This window comes from Indicator indicator, chromosome 10, assembly GCF_027791375.1.
Source record: "Indicator indicator isolate 239-I01 chromosome 10, UM_Iind_1.1, whole genome shotgun sequence".
Taxonomy (NCBI): Eukaryota; Metazoa; Chordata; class Aves; order Piciformes; family Indicatoridae; genus Indicator; species Indicator indicator.
The window spans coordinates 1,672,685-1,699,150 of NC_072019.1; the positions used below are offsets into that span (position 1 = coordinate 1,672,685).

Below are 26,466 nucleotides of genomic sequence, written 5' to 3' on the forward strand. Positions count from 1 at the left end.
CCTCTCTGGGTAACCTATGCCAGTGTCTTACCACCCTTATGGGGAAGAATTTCTTCCTAACATCCAATCTGAATCTCCCCATTTCTAGTTTTGCTCCATTCCCCCCAGTCCTATCACTCCCTGACACCCTAACAAGTCCCTCTCCAGCTTTCTTGTGGCCTCCTTAACATACTGGAAGGCTCTCCTTGAAGCCTTCTCCTCTCCAGACTGAATAGCCCCAACTCTCTCAGTCTGTCCTCATAGGAGAGGTGCTCCAGCCTTCTGAACATCTTTCAGTCAAGTATCACAGTGATGCTGTGCAGGGCGACCTGAACTCACCCAGGAAACACTGCTGAGCTGCAATGAGTTGGGAACCATCTCAGGGAATAGACAGAAAACACTTTTCTAACTATGAGGAGAATGATTCTTGCTGGTTTCTTCCATTAACCTTCCCTAATCCCCAAATTACAAGCACAGACTATTTCTGACTCTGTCAGTGGTCAGAGCCTGGGCACAGTGATTCAGGAATAAATCAAATGTTTTTAGGAGCACTGATGCTGTATTTTGTTCTCTTTATGGCTATCTAATGCCATGGAGCTTGTCAGCCTTGTTTCTTACTAACTGCCTGCACTCCTATTGCCATTAGGGTCACAGATGTGACAGGAATGAGTACATGCACTGAAAGACAAAATTCTAAACTTTCTAACCCAGCTTCATTGCAGAAGTCAGTGAATTTTGCTGGCTAGAGATTGTTTGCCCTGCCTGTCCCTTAACCAGGAGGCAATTCTGCCAGAAGCAGTCCTGTTTCTGATTAGGGAATCTCTAATATCACCAATAGTGTCTGGATGCAAGAACTGTCAGGTATTTCAAGTATTCATGTTCCTATGTTTTGCATTACTGATTTTGTTGAAGACAAAGAACAGATTTGCAAACAGACCCACCTGAGTGCTAACTACGGGTCTGCTGCAACAGTAGGCATAAGACCTGCATATTTGCAGCCAGATTGTCCCCTGATGTAATTATGTTCATTTGTACTAGCTGGGAATCTGCACTTTTGCCATGTATGAAATAAATGAAAGGAAAAAAAATAAGGTAGTATATTTAATACTGTTCTGAAATCCAAACAAGTGACAAATTTAGTTCCTTGAGTAACAATTTTCCTCCTTAGCAAAAAAGCAAAAACCCAGCTGCTAGTCAAAAGGGTCTGTAATGATAAATATAAGTCAGCAGGCACCTACTGTTTTGTTTCACAGACACATGGAAAATTTTGCTTATCTCCAGGGAGGCCTTCCTCAAAACCATCAAGCTGTGGTACTGACAGTGCTAGTCCCTCTTAGGAGTTCTATAATGAAAACAAACCAATGAGGTATTCCTGGTAGCTATTTATGCATGTTTGTTTTTCAAAGATAATTATGAACCATAGCTGAATTTACAGCAGACTAATGCCATGGGAACTACTGCAAAAATAAAGTCAAGATAAAGGCAGAGAAAGGAAGGCAAAGGACACAAAGATAAACCAAAATGACATAATTAGCTGGCAAAGCTTTTTTTCCCTTTTACTAGAGGAAAATGAGTGCTCTACTATTTAGTACTCTAATTCTGCAGATGAACTAAACATGTATTTAGTATAAGCCTGTGATGCTGTTCAAGGGTGAGTTAGACAGGATCGATCAGACTAACCCTACACCCCTGAGCAGTGCCAGAGAACACAGCTGGGCTTCTCCAGTTTTGACAGAACCAATGCCATGGTGATGTGAAGCCCTCTTGTTCAGCTGAGCTCGTGCCACCAATGCACAGACAAAGTACTGAACAAGTATTTCTGTGAAGGATGATTTTATAGAGCAGTTTTTTTGGATTTGTAAGTGCCTCGGCAAGAGCTCCCAAGCCTACACAAACACTTCACTTTGCTGCTTTACTCCTTATATGAAAGTCTCCAGACCTAAGATAGAAGGGAAATCATCTGCTGACTTGTAAAGCACAAGGGTTTGTCTCTTAGAATCAGAGAATCAACCAGGTTGGAAGAGACCTCCAAGATCTTGTTTCAATAAGGTCGAATTAGATGCTTTAAATTAACTGAATTATTATTGGCTGTTCTTGTTTATCTTGAAGGAAATGGAGACAGGCATATGCATGTTTTCCTTTGACTTTTGACATTTGCTACTTTGAGTAAAGCAACTTGATTAATTTTTGTACTGAAGAGAAACAATAGGAATGAAATCCAAGCAAGTTCGCTGATGATACAAAACTGGAGGGGTTGGCTGACACCTGTCAGGCTGTGCAGCCATCCAATGTGACCTGGACAGGCGGAGAGCTGGGTGCAGGCAAACCTCATGGAGTTTAATAAGGACAAGTGCAGGGTCCTGCATCTGGGGAGAAATAACAACAGGCACCAGGACAGGTTAGGGGCTGCCCTGCTGGAAAGCAGCTCCACAGAGAAAGACCTTGGAGTGCTGGTGGACAGCAAGTTCTCCATGGAACAACAATGTGTTCTTGTGGCCAAGAGAGCCAATGGGATCCTGGGATGTACCAAGAAAGGTGTGTCCAGCAGGGCTAGGGAAGTTCTTCTACCTCTCTACTGTGCCCTGTCCAGTTCTGGGCTCCCCAGTTCAAGAGAGACAGAGACCTGCTGGAGAGAATCCAACAGAGAGCCACAAGGATGCTTAAGGGACTTGAGCATCTCCCCTGTGAAGAGAGACTGAGAGCCCTGGGGCTGTTTAGTCTGGAGAAGAGAAGACTGGGAGGGGATCTGATCAATGTCTATCAATAGCTGAGGGGTGGGTGTCAAGTGGAGGGGGCCAAGCTCTTTTGGGTGGTTCACAGTGATAAGACATGGAACAATGGGTTCAAACTAGAACATAGATGATTTCAGGTCAACATGAGGAGAAACTTCTTTACAGTGAAGGTGACAGAGCACTAGAACAGGCTGCCCAGGGGGGTTGTGGAGTCTCCTTCTCTGGAGACTTTCAAAAGCCAACTGGATGTGTTCCTGTGCACACTCCCCTAAGTGATCCTGCTCTGGCAGGGGGGTTGGACCTGATGATCTCTTGAGGTCCCTTCCAACCTCTGATATACTGGGATACTGTGAAGATAAGGAATCTCAAAAAGATTTCCATCTTCTACTAGAGTGGGTGATGGGTAATAGGGCTCTTACATACCTTTACACACTATAGCTTTTAAATGAAACACAAAAGGCAGAGCATTTTCCTCTCCTGTTCATCCCCAGCTGCTCATCTTGCCTTAATTAGATACTGCTTTGAATACAGTTCCCTCTCCTTTCCACACATACTGTCAAAAGACCTCAACAAACAAAAAAATAGCATAAAATCAACTTCCTCTCTTCAGTAATTCATGTGCTCATAATTTTATGCCTTTCTCAGATACCTGGCCTAGATCTCACTCTGGTTTTTTGCATTTTAATCAAATGACCAAATTAAATGGCCTTCAAGCTCCTGTCTGGCTCTGTGCCCAACATAAAAATGTATTTCCTCTATACATCATGCAGCTTGCTTCCACCCTTGCTTTTTTTTCCACTGCTAATGTTTTGTTGTCATCTTCCATTTTTTGCACTCTGACCATTTAGGACTCATCTCAAAAGCTCTCTGTGGTCTTACACCAAAGTTTTTATCTTTTCTTTCCTAAATGGCATCCATTTGTATAACCTCCTCACAACTCTCTTGACAAGAGATTATCTAGAGACCAAGATTTATAGTCTAGCCTCTCTCATTACCTTCTCTATGAAAAGGAACTAAGATTAACTAGCATGAAATACAATCCTGTGGAAGACGATTTAGTTTCCAAAGAGGAAAGAATATTAAGCTGAAGCCTAACATAAGGACAACCCTGAACTGTTGTTCCTTCTCCAGGCAGTTTGCTTGCATTTTAGAAAATCTCATTCCTTCCCAATTTATCAGAGCAGCACTTAATGCTACTGCATTTTTTCCTCAAGAAAAGAAAAAGTCTTCTAAGAATTAAATCCTCACACGGATTTGTGCTCCCGAGGAGGGCTCAGCAGGAACTCTCCCACATTATACATTTATTTTGCCTGGATTACTTGGGTGTGGGCATGCTGGAAAAGTTAGAGTCCAGTAGCCATTTACAAAAAAGAGGTAACCAAGAACTATTGGATCTATTGGTTTTCCCTTTCTTTCATTCCTAGGACAGCTTGGCTTGGGACAGACCACCCAGAAGGCACTACTCAACACTGGTGTAATTTACAGCTCACTCCTAGCACAAGGTCATAACATGATCCCATGAGGTTGTGCTATGCAGGCTACTTGTAGGAAGCTTTGTGAAGGCTGATGCTGCATAAATGACAACGATGCATCCAAGAGAGACAGAGACCTGCTGGAGAGAATCCAACAGAGAGCCACGAGGATGCTTAGGGGACTTGAGCATCTCCCCTGTGAAGAGAGACTGAGAACCCTGGGGCTGTTTAGTCTGGAGAAGAGAAGGCTGAAAGGGGATCTGATCAATGTCTATCAATAGCTGAGGGATGGGTGTCAAGTGGGAGATGTGATGGTTGGAGGCTGTCTAGGGTGCAGCGACCATGAGATAGTGGAGTTTTCAATATGCAGGGAAATAGGGAGGAGCAGTAACAGAACCCTCACTTTGGACTTTCGGAGGGCAAACTTCAGGTTGTTCAGGCAACTTATTCGGAAAGTTCCCTGGGTAACAGCCCTTAAGAAGAAAGGGGTCCAGGATGGTTGGACCTACTTCAAACAGGAGCTCCTAAAGGCACAGGAACTGGCAGTTCCCACATGCCGTAAGACGAGCCGGCGGGGAAGACGACCGGCCTGGATGAGCAAGCAGCTCCTGAAGGATTTAAGGGAAAAAAAGAGGGTTTATCACCTTTGGAAAGGGGAGGAGGCAACTAGTGATATGTTTAAGGATGTTGTTAGATCATGTAGAAGAAAAATTAGAGAGGCAAAAGCACAGTTAGAAATTAAACTGGCAGCTTCCGTGAAGGACAACAAAAAGCATTTTTATAAATATATTAATGCTAAAAAGAGGGACAAGAGGAGCCTCCACTCTTTATTGGACGTGGAGGGTAACATTGTAACTAAGGTTGAGGAGAAGGCTGAGATTCTAAATACCTTCTTTGCCTCCATTTTCAACAGTAAGGCAGGAGGACTTCAGGATAACTGGCCTCCTGAGCTGGTTGATGGGGTCAAGGAGCAGTGTTGTACTCCTGAAATCCATGTGGAATTAGTTTGAGACTTGTTGAGTCACTTGGATATTCACAAGTCCATGGGACCTGATGGGATTCATCCTAGGGTGCTGAAAGAGCTGGCAGATGAGCTGGCCAAGCCTCTCTCCATCATTTTCCACCAGTCCTGGCTCACTGGAGAGATCCCAGAAGACTGGAAACTGGCCAATGTAACGCCCATCCACAAGAAGGGACGGACAGAAGAACCTGGGAACTACAGGCCTGTCAGCCTGACCTCAGTGCCAGGGAAAATCATGGAGCAGATTGTCTTGGGGGCAATCACTGCATACCTGAAGGATAGCCAAGGAATCAGGCCCAGCCAACATGGATTTAGGAAGGGCAGGTCCTGCCTCACCAACCTGATCTCCTTCTATGACCAGGTGACCAGCCTGGTGGATGTGGGGCAGGCTGTGGGTGTAGTCTACCTGGACTTCAGCAAGGCCTTTGACACTGTCCCCCACAGCAAACTCCTGGCCAAGCTGTCAGCCCATGGCTTGGACAGCAGCACTCTGTGCTGGGTTAGGAACTGGCTGGAGGGCCGAGCCCAGAGAGTGGTGGTGAATGGTGCCACATCCAGCTGGCAGCCTGTCACTAGTGGTGTCCCCCAGGGATCAGTGCTGGGCCCCATCCTGTTCAATATCTTTATTGATGATCTGGATGAGGGGATTGAGTCCATCATCAGTAAATTTGCAGATGACACCAAGCTGGGAGCAGATGTTGATCTGTTAGAAGGTAGAAGGGCTCTGCAGAGGGACCTTGACAGGCTGGACAGATGGGCAGAGTCCAACAGGATGGCATTCAACAAATCCAAGTGCTGGGTGCTCCACTTTGGCCACAACAACCCCATGCAGAGCTACAGGCTGGGGTCAGAGTGGCTGGAGAGCAGCCAGGTAGAAAGGGACCTGGGGGTACTGGTTGACAGCAGCTGAACATGAGCCAGCAGTGTGCCCAGGTGGCCAAGAGAGCCAATGGCATCCTGGCCTGCATCAGGAATAGTGTGGCCAGCAGGAGCAGGGAGGTCATTGTACCCCTGTACACAGCACTGGTTAGGCCACACCTTGAGTGCTGTGTCCAGTTCTGGGCCCCTCAGTTTAGGAAAGATGTTGAATTGCTGGAGCATGTCCAGAGAAGGGCAACGAGGCTGGGGAGAGGCCTTGAGCACAAGCCCTATGAGGAGAGGCTGAGGGAGCTGGGGGTGTTTAGCCTGGAGAAGAGGAGGCTCAGGGGAGACCTCATTGCTGTCTACAACTACCTGAAGGGAGGTTGTAGCCAGGAGGGGGTTGGTCTCTTCTCCCAGGCAACCAGCAGCAGAACAAGAGGACACAATCTCAAGCTGCACCAGGGGAGGTTTAGGCTGGAGGTGAGGAGAAAGTTCTTCACAGAGAGAGTGGTTGGCCATTGGAATGGGCTGCCCAGGGAGGTGGTGGAGTCACCATCCCTGGAGGTGTTCAAGAGGGGATTGGACGTGGCACTTGGTGCCATGGTTTAGATAGTCATGAGGTTTAGGGTGACAGGTTGCACTCGATGATCTTTGAGGTCTCTTCCAGCCTTCTTGATTCTATGATTCTAAGTGGAGGGGGCCAGGCTCTTTTGGGTGGGGCACAGCAATAAGCCAAGGAACAATGGAGACAAATTGGAACATAGAAGGTTTCACCTCAACATGAGAAGAAACTTCTTTATAGTGAGGGTGACAGAACCCTGGAACAGGCTGCCCAGAGAGGTTGTGGAGTCTCCTTCTCTGGAGACTTTCAAAACCTAACTGGATGCATTCCTGTGCAGATTGCCCTGGGTGATCCTGCTTTGGCAGGGGGCTTGGACCCAATGATCTCCTTGAGGTCCCTTCCAACCTCTAATGCACTGTGACATGAGCAATGCCAAATAACCTGCTAGTTGTTACTCAATGAGAATCTTCAAGTTGCATATTTTCTTGAGAATTCTTCCCAGTTCTCTTCTCATGTAGGTTTGTGTCTGTATTGTGCTTGGAAATCCTGTATGTGAGGAGCCCAGAGCGCTGGGAAGATTGTTCTTGAAATCAAAACATTTCACCTGAAGGGCATACTTTGCTTGGGTAGAAAATAGCAGCTCATTTTCTTATGCAAAATGGCTCTGTGGCATGCTGGAGGCACATGGAGTTGTTCATATGGAAAAAAAAGGATATTTTTGTGAGCTGACCATGCTGTGCAGTCTTATTGGGAAGCAGGCATTTACATATTGCTGTGATTAAAATGTATTTGCATCCCATATGGCAGGCCTCTCCATGTTACTAAGATGCCAGCAGTGCTCAGATCATCTTGGCCTCTCCCAACACAAGAAACTCAGTCAAGTCTGTTTGCGTGAATTGCTTGGAGCAGCAGAACATTTAACTTTTTTTTTTTTTTTTCTTTTCTGATGAGGTTACACTATACAAACCAACAAAGCAAAGCTGGGTATGGAATGGATTTAACAGAGGTCAAGTGCTGAAGGGCAATAACATACTGAACCTGATCCAGGGGAAACACCAGCACACCAAAACAGCTGTTGGAGTGTGTGAGCCTCTTCTCACATTGCACTCAGGTGAGTACAAGGCAACCCTTTTAGGAACATATACAAAGCAAAGTGATTTCTCAGGTTAAAACACCAACAGTATGAACACAAGGAGTTGTTCTATACTGTCTGTTAAGTATCTAGCTCAGATGTGGGTCAGGAGGAACTAAAAAAGGCATTCCTTATTCCCCTAAAGAGCCAGTATCTTTTCATAAAGGAAGGTAACTCAGTGAAACCAATGCTGAAAGACAGCTAAAGAATAAAATGTAAGTACCATAAAAAGTCAAGCTGGAAGCCTAAATGATCAGGAGTTTTAAGTATTTAACAAACAGTAATCCTTAGAAAGTACTGGTGGCAAAGGTGGAAACACCCAATCAATAGATCCATATTCCCTTTCTGACAGTTCTAGCTCTCATATCCCTTGTCAAAGGCAGAGGAATCAAACCCCAAATCCACAGCATGGTCCTCAGTATTACAAAAATGTTAAATCAGGGGCCTCACAGATACAGCTTTTAAAATACTCTGAAATGAGCTGAGCAGATAGGGGCCTGATTTACACTGCAAGTCTAGTCTGGGTTATTAGTGAACTAAAGCAGCAGACACCAGCAGCATCTGCAGGATCCAGATTTTCAAAAAGGTTTGGAAATAAATCCCTATGCAATTTCCAACCATCTCCTGCACATGCTCAGATTTCTTTTTGCTCGCTTGATGCTATTTATTGTGAATGCCCAACACATTTGCACAAGCAGCTGATGCATTTGTTTGAATACTACGATAATTCTCCTTTCCTCATGAAATCTCAGTAAAAGATTAGAGTTTCTTGCCAGAAATTATTCACTTCCAAGCACAGGACGTATATGACAATACTACCAGCTGCTTTTAGGGGAAGAGGTGATTGTATCTAGCTTTGGTTGTGATATTTAGGACATTGAGATACTTGAACATGTACAGAGAAGGGCAACGAGGCTGCTGAGAGGCCTCGAACACAAACCCTATGAGGAGAGGCTGAAGGAGCTGGGATTGTTTAGCCTGGAGAAGAGCAGGCTCAGGGGAGACCTCAGTGCTGTCTGCAATTACCTGAAGGGAGGTTGTAGCCAGGAGGGGTTTGGTCTCTTCTCCCAGGCAACCAGCTCCAGAACAAGAGGACACAGTCTGAAGCTGCACCAGGGGAAGTTTAGGCTCAAGGTGAGGAGAAAGTTCTTCATGGAGAGAGTTGTTAGCCCTTGGAATGTGGTGGAGTCACCATCCCTGGAGGTGTTCAAGAGGGGATTGGATGTGGCACTTGGTGCCATGGTTTAGTAGTCATGAGGACTTGGGTGACAGGTTGGACTTGATGATCCTTGAGGTCTTTTCCAACCCTACTGATTCTGTGATTCTGTAATTCTGTGATTTATGTGGGGATAACAATAACAACAACCCTGTTAGATGCTGTGTAGACTAAACAGTCACTGAACAGCAACCTACACAGTGGTTAAAAATGCCTCCTAGTTTCTTTGTACTTCTGTGAATTGTTATGATCAGTACTAATGGATAGAAACTACTGGGGCTGTTTAGTTTGGAGAAGAGAAGACTGAGAGGGGATTTAATCAATGTCTATCAATATCTGAGGGCTGGGGGTCAAGAGGGAGGGGACAGGCTCTGCTCAGTTGCATCCTGGGACAGGACAAGGGGCAACGGACAGAAACTCCAGCACAGGAGGTTCCACCTCAACATGAGGAGGAACTTCTTCTCTGGGAGGGTCCCAGAGCACTGGAACAGGCTGCCCAGAGAGGTTGTGGAGTCTCCTCTGGAGACTTTCAAGCCTCATGTGGATGCATTCCTGTGTGACCTGTGCTGGATTCTATGGTCCTGATCTGGCAGGGGGGTTTTGGACTTGATCTCCTCAGGTCCCTTCCAACCCTTAACATCCTGTGAACCTGTGAATCTAATTATTCTTTGTGTTAGTCAGGATACCCATGGGTTTCACCTCCTTTCTGTGGCTCCTAAGACTCAAAAATATCTATCAGCACTGAAAACCTTGAAAAGATGGCCACATCTATACCACTCAGATATCAGGCAAGCAGGCAGAAAGCTTTAAAAGTGCATCTGTTGCACAGTTTGAGCCTTTGATGTGAAAAGTATGCAACCAGATGATTATAAAAAAACAGGCATAGATCCTGCAACTCTCCATCTCATAAACAGTCTCATGGGAGTCAATGGCACTAGTATATAACAAGAATGATGTTATCTCCTCAGAATTTGCTTGCCTGAAACAAGAAACACTGAGAAAAGCCTTTCAGCACAGAAGGAAAATTAAGTGGTGAGATTTTGAACGAAACCAAGGTCCAAGTCAGAAAAAACCGCAAAGGACACTGTTCCCAGCAAAAATCCTGGAATGTGTTTTGATTTTTTCACTGAAACAAAACAAAATGCTTCCAAAATTTCCAATTTCCCCTTTCTTGCCAGTGAATGAGGGAGAAGATGCACAGGAATCTTTGTAGAGCTGCCAGGAATTCAAGTCACTACTATAATCACATAGAATGTAAATTCCATTTCAAATCCTGCTGATGCACAACCAGAGAATTAGAAAGTTGGTTTCCTCTTTCTTTGTCAGGTTAATACATCTCTACTATTTGTATATAAAATATAAATTTCCACCAAACCAGCATGAGATACCCCTCTATTTAACCACTACTTACCTCTCCAGGTATCCTTGCAGGTATTCTAGAGTTGGTGTGTCTCCTTGTCTCCCTATTAAAAAATCTGTTTCCAAAATGGGGGAAAAGAAAAGAAAAGAAAAGAAAAGAAAGAAAAGAAAAGAAAAGAAAAGAAAAGAAAAGAAAAGAAAAGAAAAGAAAAGAAAAGAAAAGAAAAGAAAAGAAAGAAGAAAAGAAAAGAAAAGAAAAGAAAAGAAAAGAAAGAAAAGAAAAGAAAAGAAAGAAAAGAAAAGAAAAGAAAAGAAAAGAAAAGAAAAGAAAAGAAAGAAAAGAAAACAAAAGAAAAGAAACGAACAGAAAAGAAAAAAGAAAAGAAAAAAGAAAAATCAATTACTCTGCTCTGGCCTCGCACTTGGACCTGCTTGTTATATCTCAAGATTTTTTACAAGTGCAAAAAGCTAGCATAATATTATTCATTTCCTTTAAACTTCTATGTTTTTAAAAAATTAATTCACTAAAGCCTTATTATCTTCAAGAATAACGTTACCTCTTCAGAAAAATTCAAATAAGACCCTTTCTGATGGCAGTTCTCAGGTGGATGAATAGCATCTTCACTGGAATTAGACACAAGTCAAACTAAGAAATAAGTGGAATCATCCAAGAAGGATATGTTGCTAATTTGGTGTCACCTCTGTCCTCATAACTGCCCTCACTTTGCTGGCTTTACACCAAGGAATCTGGAGGAAATTTGCATCAGGCCTTAATCTAGAATTTTGTTCACAGGATCACAGGATGTTAGGGATTGGAAGTGACCTCCAAAGATCATCGAGTCCAACCCCCCCTGCCAGAACAGGACCATAGAATCCAGCACAGGTCACACAGGAACACATCCAGATGGGGCTTGAAAATCTCCAGAGAAGGAGACTCCACAACCTCTCTGGGCAGCCTGGTCCAGTGCTCTGGGAGCCTCCCAGTGAAGAAGTTCCTCCTCATGTTGAGGTGGAACCTCCTGTGATGGAATTTCTACCCATTGCCTCTTATCCTACATCACAGGTTACTTGGCTGAAAATTCCACACCTCTTCTGAACAGCTCATAACTTTTGGCCAGTTCTCAGTGAGAATCCAGGGCACTTCAAAGCAAAGTCTCATCCTGAAAACAAGAAGACACAGTCATCTGTGTCAAGCTCTGTGTGTATTTGCAGAAGAGCCTCCTGTTTGCTACATGAGAAAACTACACCAGTGATCAAACAAAATAAGCTTAGGAAAAAACAAGGTACTATTTCAACAATAATCAATAAAGAGACAACCTTACTGTTAGAAAATTCGAATTGTAGCTACTTAGAGGCTGCCAGGCCACAAACTCTACTAAAAACACACTGTTTGGATTTTTTTGGTTATGTTTTTTGTCTTTTTTACTAAAGCTCAACCCTGGGACTGAATCAGTCACAAAGGGCTTAAATGTAGATGTTTTGTGTTCACTTGGAAGATGTTGGAAGTTGGGTTTACCAGCACAATGTATGGAAGGCTTTTGGTCCTGCCTGGCACAGTGTTCCAGCCCCTGCCCATACTAAGTAGAAATAAGGGGAAATCACTGATTACAGAAAATCAGAAGCACTGAAGAGAGTCAGGGTAATAATCCATGTTTCCATCCTTCTGTTAAAACTTTCAGAGGCAAATGGATGCAAAGGTGAGAAAATACAGAAATTATTCCTATTTTGCTGCCAGGAATCTTTTTTTTTCAGTATTACATAGGACTGAAAGGAGTATCTTGGGTCATTATTCCTAGTTTGCTCTTATCAAAGGCAACAATGCAAAAGAACCTGATAAATATTTCAAAGCTCTAACTTTGAACTACAGAAGAGAGGACAAAATTCTGCTGGGAGACTGTGAAAAACATTACTTTTTCTGAAGCCTTCTTTTGATTTTCAGCCTAAATGCATTCAGTGGCTGTTTATATGCATTTTTTTTCCTTTTGTCAATATGATCCTTGGGAAAAAAGAATTATTGTAGCTCTTTTGGGTTACCCCTCTGTATTCTCAGATAGTAATCATAGCTCCTCCTTGCCTTCATTTTACAGACAAACTGAAGTCTTTTATTATCCTGCAGGACATTTCCTGATCATCCCAGGAATCCAATTCTCCCTATCTGCTCCCACCTGATTTCAACTTTCTGAAGCACTTTTGACCAGATTCACTACTTTTTGTCCAATGTGAAGTTCATCAAATAGTTTGTCCTGAAGCTTACTTTACAGATCCACAAAAGGTGAGGATAAAGAATAATCTCTTCACACTGCTGAGGTCAAAGTCTGGTGTGTGGTGCTCAGGTTTTTCTTTCTTACCTTTGAAGACAGAAGTAGCTAAAACAAGAAAGACTGTGTCCTCAGTCAGATGGAAGGCAGCTTTGTATGTGGCTATACCATACAGGAACATTAAATGGGACCTAAACTCTTGAAGCTGTTCTACTTAGGGTAAAATATTTTAACTGAGAAGACAAAAATCTTTTATTCTACTGGTTGGGACAGCTGGGTCCCAGTTCCTGAACCACTGGAAGTTTGTTTATATCAGGTAGAGATGCCAAGAACCAGGAAGCTAAGCAAAAGATTAGGCAGCAGAACAAGATTTGGAGGAAACAAGAGGCCAATCTGTAAGCCTCCTTGTACAGGAGAGTGAGGGACAGCAAGGAACACATAGTGAAAGAAAAGAGCTGGGGAGGAAAGAATAATTATCTAAAGCCAAAAGCAAACTCACATGAAAATATTTCTGGGGAAGAGTGATGCTCCTAGAAGATAGCACACAGAGTGAAATATCAATGAGTAGGAGGGGAAAAAAAAATCACTGTGTTGAAATTCTCAAATATTGCATGAGGCCATGGTTTGTAAAAACATCACTGTGCAAATGATGGCCACCCTAGTACTTTTTGGTCCTATTGTGATAGTCTTGTATGGATAAACAAAAAGCAGGATGGCTGAAGGGCCTCAGAACTTCAAGGCATATAAGGTGATGGATAAGCTTTGCAGATACAACATGAGAGCAAACAATTAGAGTGAAGAATATTCTAGTCCTGTGCACTGACCTAATTTTCCTCTCCTGTTTTCCACAGTCAGTAAGCCAAAGGGTCAATGAGAAAAAAAAAATAAATCACAGGATTATTTCTCTGTTAGGATATTGTTCAAAATATAACTATGTCTTGAGAGATATTTGCATGTGAATTGTTTTCAATTAAAATTCCTCTCGGTACATTGAGTTAGAATGGCCACTGCTAAGAAATAAGAAACGTTTTTAAAGCAGGTGAGTTTGTCAATTTGCATTGTGCTGGTTGGTTATTCACATGCTAATTTTACTGTTCCCTGCTGTCACATTGCCTTCAGCTCTGAAGATCAGTCAGAAAAAGGAAATTCTGCCCTACCTGTGACAGTGGAACAAAAAAATGCCAGTGAAGTGAGTGGTTTATGGCTATTTTAATCATAGGATATATACATAGGATGATCAGCTTCTCTTTTCCTTCCCCTTTAGCTTGGTATGACTATTTTGATTCTTGTTGTCAATTCTGCTTGCCATTCCCATTGCAAGTAAATATTAAACCAAATAATATTAGCCAGAAGGAAGAGAAGCAGCATTAGGTTCACACTGCCTGGTTCATCCTGGCCTTTCATTTCAGCAGCAAATATTTACAGTGAGGACATTCTCTGCTAATTCCACCCACACACGTTGGCTCACAAAGTGCTAGGTAATGCTGTGTTTCAGTTTTCATCTGTGGTTTCAATGCGGACTGACTGTATTTGCACTCCACTTTCCCCTGTGTGTATAAACAGACATAATCTGACTCTTCAAATACAATTTTGTGCAGCCTGAATACCAGTAAAATGACAGGTGCAAAAAAAGTTTGCTTGCTAAATGGCAGAGTTTGTTGAAATAATTAAAACTACAGCTATGTTATATGGCGACACTACCATTGAATTTTGTTCATAAATTTACAATTGGAAAATACCGTTACTGGTGGTGCTGAGAAATACCTGTGGAAAACATCTCTCACTGCTGGAGCATGGCCAGGGAAGGGCCACGAGGGTGATCAGAGAGCTGGAGCTCCTCTCCTATGGAGACAGACAGAAAGTTGGGGCTGTTCAGTCTGGACTTGAGAAGGCTGAAAGAAGACCTTCTTGTGGCCTTCCAGTATCTGAAGGGGACTACAAGAAAGCTGGAGAGGGACTTTGTAGGGTGTCAGGTAGTGGTAGGACTGGGGGGAATGGAACAAAACTAGAAATGGGTAGATTCTGATTGGATATTAGGAAGAAATTCTTCCCTGTGAGGGTGGTGAGAGACTGGCAGAGGTTGCCCAGGGAGATGATGGAAGCCTCTTCTGCTAAGGTTTTTAAGGCCAGGCTGGATGTGGCTGTGAGCAACCTGCTCCAGCGTGAGGTTGGAAGGCAGAGCAGAAACAGCATGTGGTTCAGAGACATTGTGTGCTGTTGATCAGCAGTGTATGAATCCAGCCTTCCACCCAGCCACCAGTTTGAAAAGGCCAGGAGGATCCCTCAATCAAGTTCAGTTACAGCTGACTTACTAGTGTGGCAAGGTGGCCAGACAGAAGACACCATGATGGATGTGGCTGTGAGCAACCTGCTCTAGTGTGAGGTGTCCCTGCCCATTGCAGGGGGTTTGGAACTGGGTGATCCTTGAGGTCCCTTCCAACCCTGACAATTCTATGATTCTAACCTGTACACTTCAGAGCAAGGTTTTGACAGTCAAGATCTCAGATTTCCCTTAGAAGTATAATTTTGTTGTTGTTGGGTTTTTTGCCTTTTTTTTTTTTTTTTTACAGAATTCTGGGGGGTTGGTGGAAATTAACAAAACCTGTAATATTTTAAATAGAACAAAGTATTTGGTCCATGTATCAGTCTCAAGAGCCTTTTAGCTCCTAAAATACCTAATTTTAAAATGAGCACATACAGTGACAGAAAGCCAATAGCATAAAAGGTCTTTTCTACAGCTGATTTCAGCCACCAGCTGGCCAGATGGATAAAAGCATAGTGAACCTCATTTCTGAGGTTACTTCAAAATACTGTCCTGATGGATTGTCCTCTTGTCTTGAAAAGACATGCTAGGCTAGAGGAAAAAGCACTCAGTAGGGGCAAGCAGGGGCTGTGTTTTAACAGAGCCTTGTTATCCACTCATCCAAATTTCCCACCCCTCAGTATCGTGGACAGTGTCTGTGGCTTGTGATGCTTTGCTGGACCAAGGGCGACCTGCTTTCCTTTTAGTTAGGGTGAACTCGTGTTCTCCCTAAGGGTTGTAAATATAAGACCTAAGCACGAAGTAGAAAAGAATTACACCACATGAATTTGCTTGCCTGAAACAAGAAACACTGAGAAAAGCCTTTCAGCACAGAAGGAAAATTAAGTGGTGAGATTTTGAACGAAACCAAGGTCCAAGTCAGAAAAAAACCCCAAAGGACACTGTTCCCAGCAAAAATCCTGGAATTTGTTTTGATTTTTTCACTGAAACAAAACAAAATGCTTCCAAAATTTCCAATTTCCCCTTTCTTGCCAGCGAATGAGAGAGAAGATGCACAGGAATCTTTGTAGAGCTGCCAGGAATTCAAGTCACTACTGTAATCACATAGAATGTAAATTCCATTTCAAATCCTGCTGATGCACAACCAGAGAATTAGAAAGTTGGTTTCCTCTTTCTTTGTCATGTTAATACAACTCTACCATTCATATAAAATACAAATTTCCACAAAAGCAGCATGAGATACCCCTCTATTTAACCACTACTTACCTCTCCAAGTTTCCTTGCAGGTATTCTAGAGTTGATGTGTCTCCTTGTCTCCTTATTACAAGATCTGTTTCCAAAATGGGAAGAGAAAAGAAAGGAGAAGGGAGGAGAGGAGAAGGGAGGAGAGGAGAAGGGAGGAGAGGAGAAGGGAGGAGAGGAGAAGGGAGGAGAGGAAAGGAGAAAAGGAAAAATCAATTACTGTGGCCTTTTACTTTGAGCTGTTTGTTTTATCTCAAGATTTTTTACAAGGTGCAACAAGCTAGCATAGTATTATTCATTCCCTTTAAACTTTTATGTTTTAAAAAATAAATTCACTAAAACTTTCAATAACTGAGGATAAAACCTTCAACTGACTCTGTTCCGAGTAGAAAGTAGGGCACCAGCTCAAATTCTTCATCTTTTACTCCCTGTTTTTAGAGGTTACAACAAGAACTGATTAACACTTGGAAGTCCTAACTTAATAATTTTGGCTGAGGACATTTGTAAGCTTTGCATTTTGTTTTTCAAAATTTTCCTTTAAAAATTAATAATAATACTGATAATTATGATGATGGTAATAACAATAATCAATAATAATAATAACAACAATAATAATAATGATGATGATGATGATGATGATGATGATGATAATGTTACAGGCCCCCTGAACTGAGGCTTATTGAAAAAATATGCTCCTTATTCTAAACCAAAATACGAGCTCAGATGACCAGATTTATTCCTACTTACTGTCAAACAGTAGATGTAAGGCTAATGTTTATTTGGGGACGCTGCAAATTGGCCAAACTGCCAAAACCCCCTGAGAAAATCAGATAGAAAAACTGCCATGCAGGAAAGCAGGTCAGCACATCCTGACTTCTACACATGCTCTGCCACCTCCACAACATGTTTCATTTTCAAGAATTCATATTCTTCCAAGGTTTCATGACAGAAAGTGCCAACAATGCCAGTAAAGGAGGCTCTTTTTCTCTGCTGGATGTTTAAATTAAAAAAACCTCACACAGTAGTAATTTTAATCAAAGCATAATTTTGCAGGAATTAAGGACAGGGTTTGTATTTGTGCACTGAATTCAGAGAGACCATCCTACCCAAAGTAAAAGAAAAAAAAATACTCCACACGCTTTGCCTGCAGTTCCCTTATCTGACATCCTTCTGCCTGTCTGATCAGTGTGGCTGTCCTGTGCTAGCCTGAACGCTAAGCCTTGCTTCTGAACCAGCTGGAACAACTTCAGAGCACGCAGTCTTGGTAAGAGCAAGGGCCCATATTCTGTTCCATGCCTCATTTCTAACAGAAACCTGTAGCGAGTTACAAAGGAAGGACCAAAACTAGGAATTTACTGCGGTTTTTATAACCAGTGGCAAACTGAAGTAATGCCCATTCCTCCTACCACTCTTGGCATGGTAACATTTCAGATAATCCTACTCATTCCAAGCAGAAAGTGCCATGTAAAATAATGGTTAATCCAATCGATTTGAAAATTCATTACATACCTGCTATGCTTTAATTATAGTTCAACCACTTGCAAGCATTACTGATGACTTAAAGTGCCAGTGTTTTAGGAGGAGAGCCTGGGGGCTCTTTAGCCTGGAGAAAAGGAGCCTGAGGGGTGACCTCATTAATGTTTATAAAGATGTAAGGGGTGAGTGCCAAGAGGCTGGAGCCAGGCTCTGCTGGGTGATGCCCAATGACAGCACAAGGGACAATGGGTAGAAGTTGAGGCACAGGAAGTTCCATGGAAACAGGAGGAAAAGTTTTTTCCCTGTGAGGATGACAGAGCACTGGAACAGGCTGCTTCAGGGGGGTTGTGGAATCTCCCACTCTGGAGATATTCAAAACCCACCTGGATGCATTCCTGTATGATCTGATCTAGGTGATCCTGCTCTGGCAGGGGGGTTGGACTGGATGAGCTTTTGCAGTCCCTTCCAGCCCTCCTACCATCATTCTGTGATTCTGCGAAACAGTGCTGTACTTAATCAGTCTCTATGGTTCTCTGCACTCTAAAAACCACTATGTCACACTTTTTGTTGGCTTCCCTGCTCCCCCAAGGAGAGAGCCAGGTAATAGACTAGCTACCACAGACTGCACAGGCAAAAGATCACAATGCTATTTTCAAGGATAGATGTTGTTTCCACAGGTCAAACACTGGTGAAACAATGGCCTGCTGTGAGTCTGTGGATACACTACTAGCTAATAAAGGTAAGAAGCTGAAAACGCTGTTTTAAAAACATGTGCCAACCCAGTTCACAAATGTTGCTTACCAGGGGCAATATTTCTTCAAGATGCAAAGAGAATGTCTTCTGGCCAGTGCTTAAGGGACATGTAAGAAGGCAGACATGCTCCAAAAAAGCTTTATGGAGATAATGGTTATTAAAGTCATTGTGCAATGGGTCTGGTTTTCCTATTTTTTTAACAACAAAAATGCCAAAACCATTTTCTTAGCTATTCCTGCTATTCCTGCTATTCCTGTTACAGAGAATGTCTGTTGTGCTTTGACTTTCAGTCAAACAAACAAACAAAATATTAATTTCCAATATATCCAAAGCCACTTCTCCAAGACATCCCATTTCTGCTGACCTGAAGCCCCAAACCATGTGTCACTTAAATATTTCCTCACCCCTACCCCACTTTCCTGCAGTAACTTTGTGGCCTGGACTCTGGGGTACCTCCACACTGTTTCTGACTCCACACTGTTGCCTTGAGTATCACAACTAAATTTGGGTGCTGTCAGCTTTCTTTTCAAGAGTTTGTGGTTTGGATTAATTTTAAAACTCTTTCTTTCAAGCAAACCTTTTTTAGTTTCATTTTTTTTTTCTTAAAAGCGAAAAAAAAGGAAAAGAAAAATAAAAGCCAAAGAAGTAATGAAGAATCCATCTCTTCATCCAAAAATTAATCATTACTTGACGGGAGATGGAAGTGCTATTTAGGCAGACCATCTTCAACCTCAAGAGGAGCACCTTACCACTTAATTATCAACTTTTTTTTTTTTTAGACCAGAGCTCAGATATTTAATTTCATAGCCACTACAAATCCTCTTGACCAAAATCTGCAGAATCCCCTTCTGACTGGTATATCAGTGCTGAAGAGGCCATACCACAGCAGGCAGGTGTGGAGAGCGTTCCTCAATTAGAAATTCTCAGAAAGGATTCTCGTGATCACTTTATTGTGGCTGCAATTTGACTTCCTATTTCTCCCATAGCAGCCTCTTCGGACTAAACTGCTGGCTGACAGGCATAAAAACATCAAACACAGAAGTGACCCTATATATACTGCATACATATACACACAGTGTCATGGGTTTAAGGCACTGGGGTGTCTTAAACCATAGAGAAGTCTTCCAGGAGGACTAGATGGTCCAGAAGATACACACCAAAAAGTGTAATCTCTTGTTATTTCGTTCCCATAAGCTCTGCATCTCTATAATCACAGAATCAGTCAGGGTTGGAAGGGACCACAAGGATCATCCAGTTCCAAGCCCCCTGCCATGGGCAGGGACACCTCACACTAGATCAGGCTGGCCAGAGCCTCATCCAGCCTGGCCTTAAACACCTCCAGGGATGGGACCTCAACCACCTCCCTGGACAACCCATTCCAGGCTCTCACCACTCTCATGGGGAAGAACTTCTTCCTCACAGCCAGCCTGAATCTCCCCACTTCCAGCTTTATTCCATTCCCCCCAGTCCTATCACTACCTGATAGCCTAAAAAGTCCCTCCCCAGCTTTCTTGTAGCCCCCTTCAGATAAACCCAAGCATTTCTGCTGGTTCTGCCTTTTCTTCTCTCTCTCCTCCCAGCCCAACCTTATCTCTCCTTTGGCATTTTTGGGGAGGGTTTAGGCCTTGAGCAACCTGCTACGGTTGGGCAAAGCTGAATTTCTTCTGTGCCATCTGGGCACAGAGGCATGGCGAGGGTAGAGAGGTGTGGGCGGTGGAAACTGAGGCATAAGTGGGTTAGGTTTTGAAAAGGTTGGGGTTTTTTTTTGGCTTAAAGAGGTTGTTGTAAGCCCAGCTCGAAGGACTGGGCTGAGGCTGAATGTGAATTTGGGTGTTGTGTAATTTCTGTATGTAGTTGTGTATAGTACTTCTGTTTTACTTCTAACTCTTTCCAAGCCTGTGTGAAAGCATTTTGATTTTACTTCCTTGGGAGGGTAAAATGTAATTTCCTGTCCACTCCTAAGACATGCACACATGTGAACACATACATGTAATCTGCATGTAAAATTGCAGTTTACCCATCATCTCGTGCATTTTTCCCCAGATGGCTTGGCAGCTTTTAGGACATTTTTGAAGTCAGAGTTTAGTGAGGAGAATGTGGACTTCTGGCTGGCCTGCGAGGACTTCAAGAAAACCAGGTCCTCTACTAAGATGGCTGCAAAAGCCCAAAAGATTTACTCTGACTTTATACAAGCTGATGCACCAAAGGAGGTAAACAGCTTTTTGCATGTACTTTGGTTAATGAGGATGGGAATCCAATGGGATCACGGCAAATACAACTGAATGTGGCTGTACTTCTATTTTCATGTCAGTTACTTACCATACAGAAAATGCTGTATAGAAGTCTGTGAGGTATAAACTCTGGTTTATACTTTAAAATACATTCTTCACACAGGGCATGGGTTTTATCCCACCTTCTGAAATTTCTGCCTTAAAATGTAAGGAGCTATATCTCCTGTATGTTTTCTTTTTTAAAAAACACAATTAGCACCATTTCTGGACTAATTTAGGTACCAGTATATTGGAATGTTAATGATTACATTAACTCTTTTGTGCAGGTATTTTGGACATGCTGAAAATTCAGATGAAAATTTGCAATGTTCATCCCAACATTTCTTTCCCCCCCTTCATTATTTAAAAAATGCTCACTGTGAAGTAACAAATTGCTAATTAACTGTTGTTGATACTCTACTCCCTAACAAACTTTTATACTGGGGGTTTTGCTTTTGATAGTGAGTGTCTTGAATGTCCCCACATCTTACATACAATTGCAATCTACTTCATTATTAAGAAACCAAAAACTACACCTTACAAAATAAACAGAGCCAAAATGTAAAATGTTGCTGATTACCTTCACCTCTAATTTATTCTTTGACAATTGGTACCTCACAGGATTTGTTTTGGCAAAAAGATGAAACAATCACGAGTGAGGTTTTCCCTCCTTTTTTTTTTTTTCCCAATGATGGCATCCTTTTAAAAGCCAAATTAAATTAAGAATTGAGTATGCTAGAAAACAAAGGGATGGCTTTCCTGTTTATTTGCATCAGCCAGGTTATTTGTGAGGAAATTCAAATGTGGACTATGTCCTGTATGTGAACGGACCTCAGCTTTCCAATCAAGTTGACACTGGTTTTATGCCTCCTTTCTTCCTACAGATTAATATTGACTTCCATACTAAAAATGACATCTCTCAGAATATATCAGAGCCCACTCTCAGCTGCTTTGATGATGCTCAGAGACTGATCTACAGCCTTATGGCAAAGGACTCTTTTCCCAGGTTTCTAAGGTCAGAAGAGTACAAAGACCTAGTAAAGAAGCAAAAGAACAGAAATCAGAAGAAGTGGCTCCCATTTTTGTAAGGAAACATCTAAGGGGTGCCTCCCACTGAGAAAATATTATCTGTACTGAGTTGCAAAGTGATTGTACAAACCAGATCTAAGAATTGCCTTTGCCACCTAGTTTTTGAGTACTACGTGCACGTTATATTTTCTAATAACAATGGAGAAATATTCCAGAAACAGGTTGGAGTATGCTAGGATGTTTTAGCTACCTTTTTAGTAAAGAAGTTTGCCCCTGAAATTTTTTTCCAGTGCTTGCTTTATTTGTCAAAGTGTTTACATGTTTTCAAGCAGAATGTTTTGGTTTTCTGCTTCACTGTTGATTTTTCTTTACAAGTATGGCCTCAAAAATTAATTCCTTCCAGGCCACTTGAATGCATTTACTCAATTCATTCATCATCTTATTTGTAAAAAGAAATTGAAATCCTCTTTTAAACATGCTTTATAGCAATTCAAACAGGAAAAGTAGAAATATGGTTGATAACACATTGTGCTAATATTTAATTCATAGGCAGCTGCTTTATAACAAACTTTCCTGGCATTCAGAGCAGATTAATGTTTCATAATGCAGCTGTCTTCAATATGATGATCTTCACATTTCTTTGTGTTTATTTAATTTAATTTTTTTTAATTGAAAAGGCTCATTTATTAATTGTGTAGGCATTTTTTTTTGGGGGGTGGGGGAAGAGTGACTCTTCATTTGTGCATTTTCAATTAATAACTATTTTTCTTAGCTTTTCCAAATGCATCAGTAATGGTGTTCCTGTGCACTCATGAACAAGTAATGTCAATAATTATTACCATTTTTCAATTAAATACAGATAAGCAAGCATCAGAAAAACAATTTTAGGCAAAGAAGCATGTGAATCAGCATTTAGTCATAGTGTTACTCTTCAAATAAGCAAAATGTGATAGGGTTCTGTCATGGTTGAAAGCAGGACAGATTTGCTCTTCCAAAAGGGGCAAAAGAAAATCACTCACAGAGAGGACTGGATAGGATTGGAAAGTTTAAATGAAAAAGCTATTCACAACTACATACAACACAGCAAAGCATCTACAGTACCCCAAAATCCATAGGCTGGGTTTAACACAGAAGCTCATTAAGCCAAAGCCTCACACAAACCTCCCTTTAAGCCAGGCTAAGAAACCCAAGCCTTCATGCCCCCTCCCTACCAAGCCTCTCTACCCTCCACACCACACCACTGTGACACAGCACAAATTCAGCTTGGCAACTCCATGCCCCAGTTAGGCAATTCCAGGTATTGCCAAGGCTGACACCGGGCCTCCTTTCCCTGCCAAGGAAGATAAGAGCCTGAATGTCCTTCCTAGGAGGAGAGAGGGAGGGAAAAGGGAAGAAAATCGATTTTGTCCTTCCTAGGAAGAGAGAGGGAGGGAAAAGGGAAGAAAATCGATTTTGTCCTTCCTAGGAAGAGAGAGGGAGGGAAAAGGGAAGAAAATCGATTTTGCAACTGGTTTTATAGGGATGCGGGACTTATGGGAATAAAACATATCTTCTAGTCCACCTCCTGGACACTCTGTCCCCTCTGGAGGTCTGCAACTTTGTGGTTCCTTAAAGGCACCACCCAGCCTCAAACTGCCACAGGCTCTAGAGCAATCTTCAGGCACCTCCAAACGCAGACACTGATCTCGTTCCTTGCTATTAGAGGATTCACTGCATATTTATGTGAAGGAAGGAGCTGTGGCATAGTAGTCAAGAGAGTAATATTTTAACCCATACTGTGTGGGAAGAATGTTCACTATGGGAAAGACATTAGTAAGATTTAAAAATAAATTGTAATCTTTCATTTTATATGAATTTGATCCTGTTAATTCTTTTGCCTTTGAGCTGCTCTAGATTTCCAGGAATCTCTCCTTGCTTGGAACTCCGTTCATGCCTTCTATATACTATCACATTCTCTGCAATAGTTCCTCTCTATTTTATCAAACTACATCAAGAAATTAACTCATTTAGACAACAAATACCATTAAGGAGTCTGAAAGCTGCTTATGTACATCAGTTAAAGTCCTGCTACAGCTTAAGCAGGTAGGTAGGGTGTAAAATACCAATTCTTTGACACCCATCATCTCTTCTACCACCCTGGGCTTTTTTTTTTCTTCCTGCTGTCAGCATTTCTTTTTCTTTTCTTTCTTCCTCAGTCCAAGCGGTTAGCAGAGAAATGAATATAATCACTGAGGTTGAGCTAGAAGGAGGATGTGGGTTTGTTTTGCAGTCCCACAGCTACCATTCATTTTGCAATGATACTTCAGTGGAAAATTGCAACTTCCGCCTGCAGTGCAGCCTCGGTGTCCTGCCTGCCCTGGGGGATTTCTGCCGCTTGAGCTCACAGTCAAGACAGCAGCCAGGACTGCTGAAATTACATCATTTACTCCAAAATGCAGCAAGTCATTTTCTCTTCTTACAAATCCAATTCTCATTTTCAGTAGAGAAAATTCCCAGTGTAGCAAGAAGTGAGATCACATCACCTTTCACAGTAAGGCTAGTGGAAAGACACATACACAAAAAGATTTCTCATTTACCAATCGTTTTGGATTTAAGGATAAAAAAAGTACCTTGATAAAAGATGTGTGGTCATGAAATCCCAACAACTCTCTCTGTGCCCCTTTAAAACTCTGATGCTTCTGAATTTATCCCGACACAAACAGAGCTACAAAGTGGTAGGAAGATGGATGCCAGAGCTCTTCAGTTCTTGACGGTTTGAAAACGTAGCATGATAAGAAAAAAGTAAAAGAGTTAAACTTGATATAAATAATGCATGCTATTATTCTGATAAGTAAATAAAAACAACAGTAGGAAGTATCATGCTTACATGATGTCTGGTTAATTATTGTCCAAAGAATAGATCATTCTTAACACTTCAGCATTTAGCATTTGTTTTAGTAATGACATAGCTTCAATTAATTTAGAATGCTTTAAAAGAAAGAATTACACTTATAGGGGTTATCACAGACCCAAGTGTAAAGTAACAGTACTAATCCTTTCATAACCCCCTAATTAAATCCTAGTTTTAATTAGTTAGCAAAGTCAATTAAAGTTTTGTTGATCAAGCCTTTCAAGGTTTTTATTAATTAATCTGTTTCAGATGCTTAAATAGAAGAGGAAGCTTTGCAGAGTTTAAATTACTGATGACTACAAATTGGTGTATATCCAACAAATAACTGGATGCACACCCACAATTAATTATGAAAAACCTCAGAGCACTACCTGGCTATATCAGATGCAATTAAACAGCATACTGAAGTGTTTGGGAGCTTAACAGTCACATTTCTGTAAATTTCCATAATATAATTTATTGTTCAAGTATTATTAAAGATCCACTTCAAAAGTATCTGAAAACAGCCAGGTGTGAAAGATGAGAGGGAGCCAGCAATCTATATTTCTCTTCATTTTCTGTGTCTAAAACTGATGCTTCATCCATCTACAACACCAAAAAAAAAAAAAAAAAAAAGAGCATGGCCTAATATTCAATCTCTGCTAATCTGACAGGAAAAGGCCAGGCACTGCAGCATGATTCAGAAGATTTAGACTGAACTTTGCTAAAATCCCAGAGCTTTACCAAGGACTTCCAGAGCGGGTTTGGCTCAGTTGTGTAATCTGCTGTGCAGCAGTTAGGAAATTCACACAGAATCACACACAGTTCTCAGGGCTGGAAGTGACCTTAAAGATCATTCAGTTTCAACCCCTCTGCCATGGGCAGTGTGGTGGGTTGAAATTACCCCTTCCCCCCCCCCCCAAATTTGGAGAAACTACCCCAAAAATCAAATTGCCAGACCAGCTCAGTTTGGGATGGAAGCAAATGAAGCTCTATTAACCAGCAAACTAGAGTCTAGAAATATGAAATGCAATGAACATGCCTCTTCTCTAAATGTCCATTAGCAAGCCAATGAATTATATAGACCTTATCATTATTTTCCTTTTGCATCCAATAGTAATTTAATTTACTTTCAGTCTTTGCAGTCAGGAACTAGGCTAAAGTTCCCCTTTCAAAATGTAACAGGCAGGGACACCTCACACTAGAGCAGGTTGCTCAGAGCCACATCCAGCCTGGCTGCAAAAATGCTCCAGGGATGAGGCTTCCACCACCTCCCTGGGCAGCCTGTGCCAGTGTCTCACCACCCTCATGGGGAAGAACCTTTTCCTAACATCCAATCTGAATCTACCCATTTCTAGTTTTGTTCTATTCCCCCCAGTCCTATCACTCCCTGACACACTAAAAAGTCCCTCCCATCTTTATTGTAGCCCTTATTGTACCTTCAGGTACTGGAAGGCCACAAGAAGGTCTCCTCAGAGCCTTCTCCTCTCCAGACTACCCAACCCCAACTCTCTCAGTCTGTCTCCAGAGCACAGCAGCTCCAGCCCTCTGCTCATCCTCATAGCCCTTCTCTGGACACGCTCCAGCATTAGAAAAGTTACTCCATCTTCCATCAAACTCTAATGTACTTATGCCCTTTAATATTTTGGGAGCATACAGTCACTCTCAGAAGTCAGGATCTTCATTGAGGCTTCAGAGCAATCCTTCAGACAAAGCCACCTAATACCAGAGCAACATTTTCGTTGTCAAAGCCACTGAAGTGTGAAAAGCCTGGATGTAAACTTTGTAGAGAGGCTATCACAACTATTCTTGTAAGCCACAACTACTCTTATAAGTCTGTACAGAACCATTCTTGTAAGTCTGCACATCACCTGTTCCTGTAAACCTCAAGCACTAACACATTACCAGAATTATTTATCCTCCTATGAGCTCTAGGTTACAATGGAAAAATACTATAGCATTTTTAATTTTG

At 42.0% G+C, this 26,466-nt stretch overlaps 1 protein-coding gene across 1 annotated transcript; it reads left to right on the top strand.

The window, feature by feature from the left end:
- The first annotated feature begins 13,770 nt into the window (after positions 1–13,770).
- Positions 13,771–21,684, top strand: RGS21 (regulator of G protein signaling 21). The gene is made up of 4 exons (XM_054384158.1): positions 13,771–13,781; positions 18,236–18,312; positions 20,370–20,536; positions 21,481–21,684. Exons 1-4 carry the CDS (start codon positions 13,771–13,773, stop codon positions 21,682–21,684), a joined length of 459 nt encoding a protein of 152 aa, XP_054240133.1.
- Positions 21,685–26,466: the final 4,782 nt, after the last annotated feature.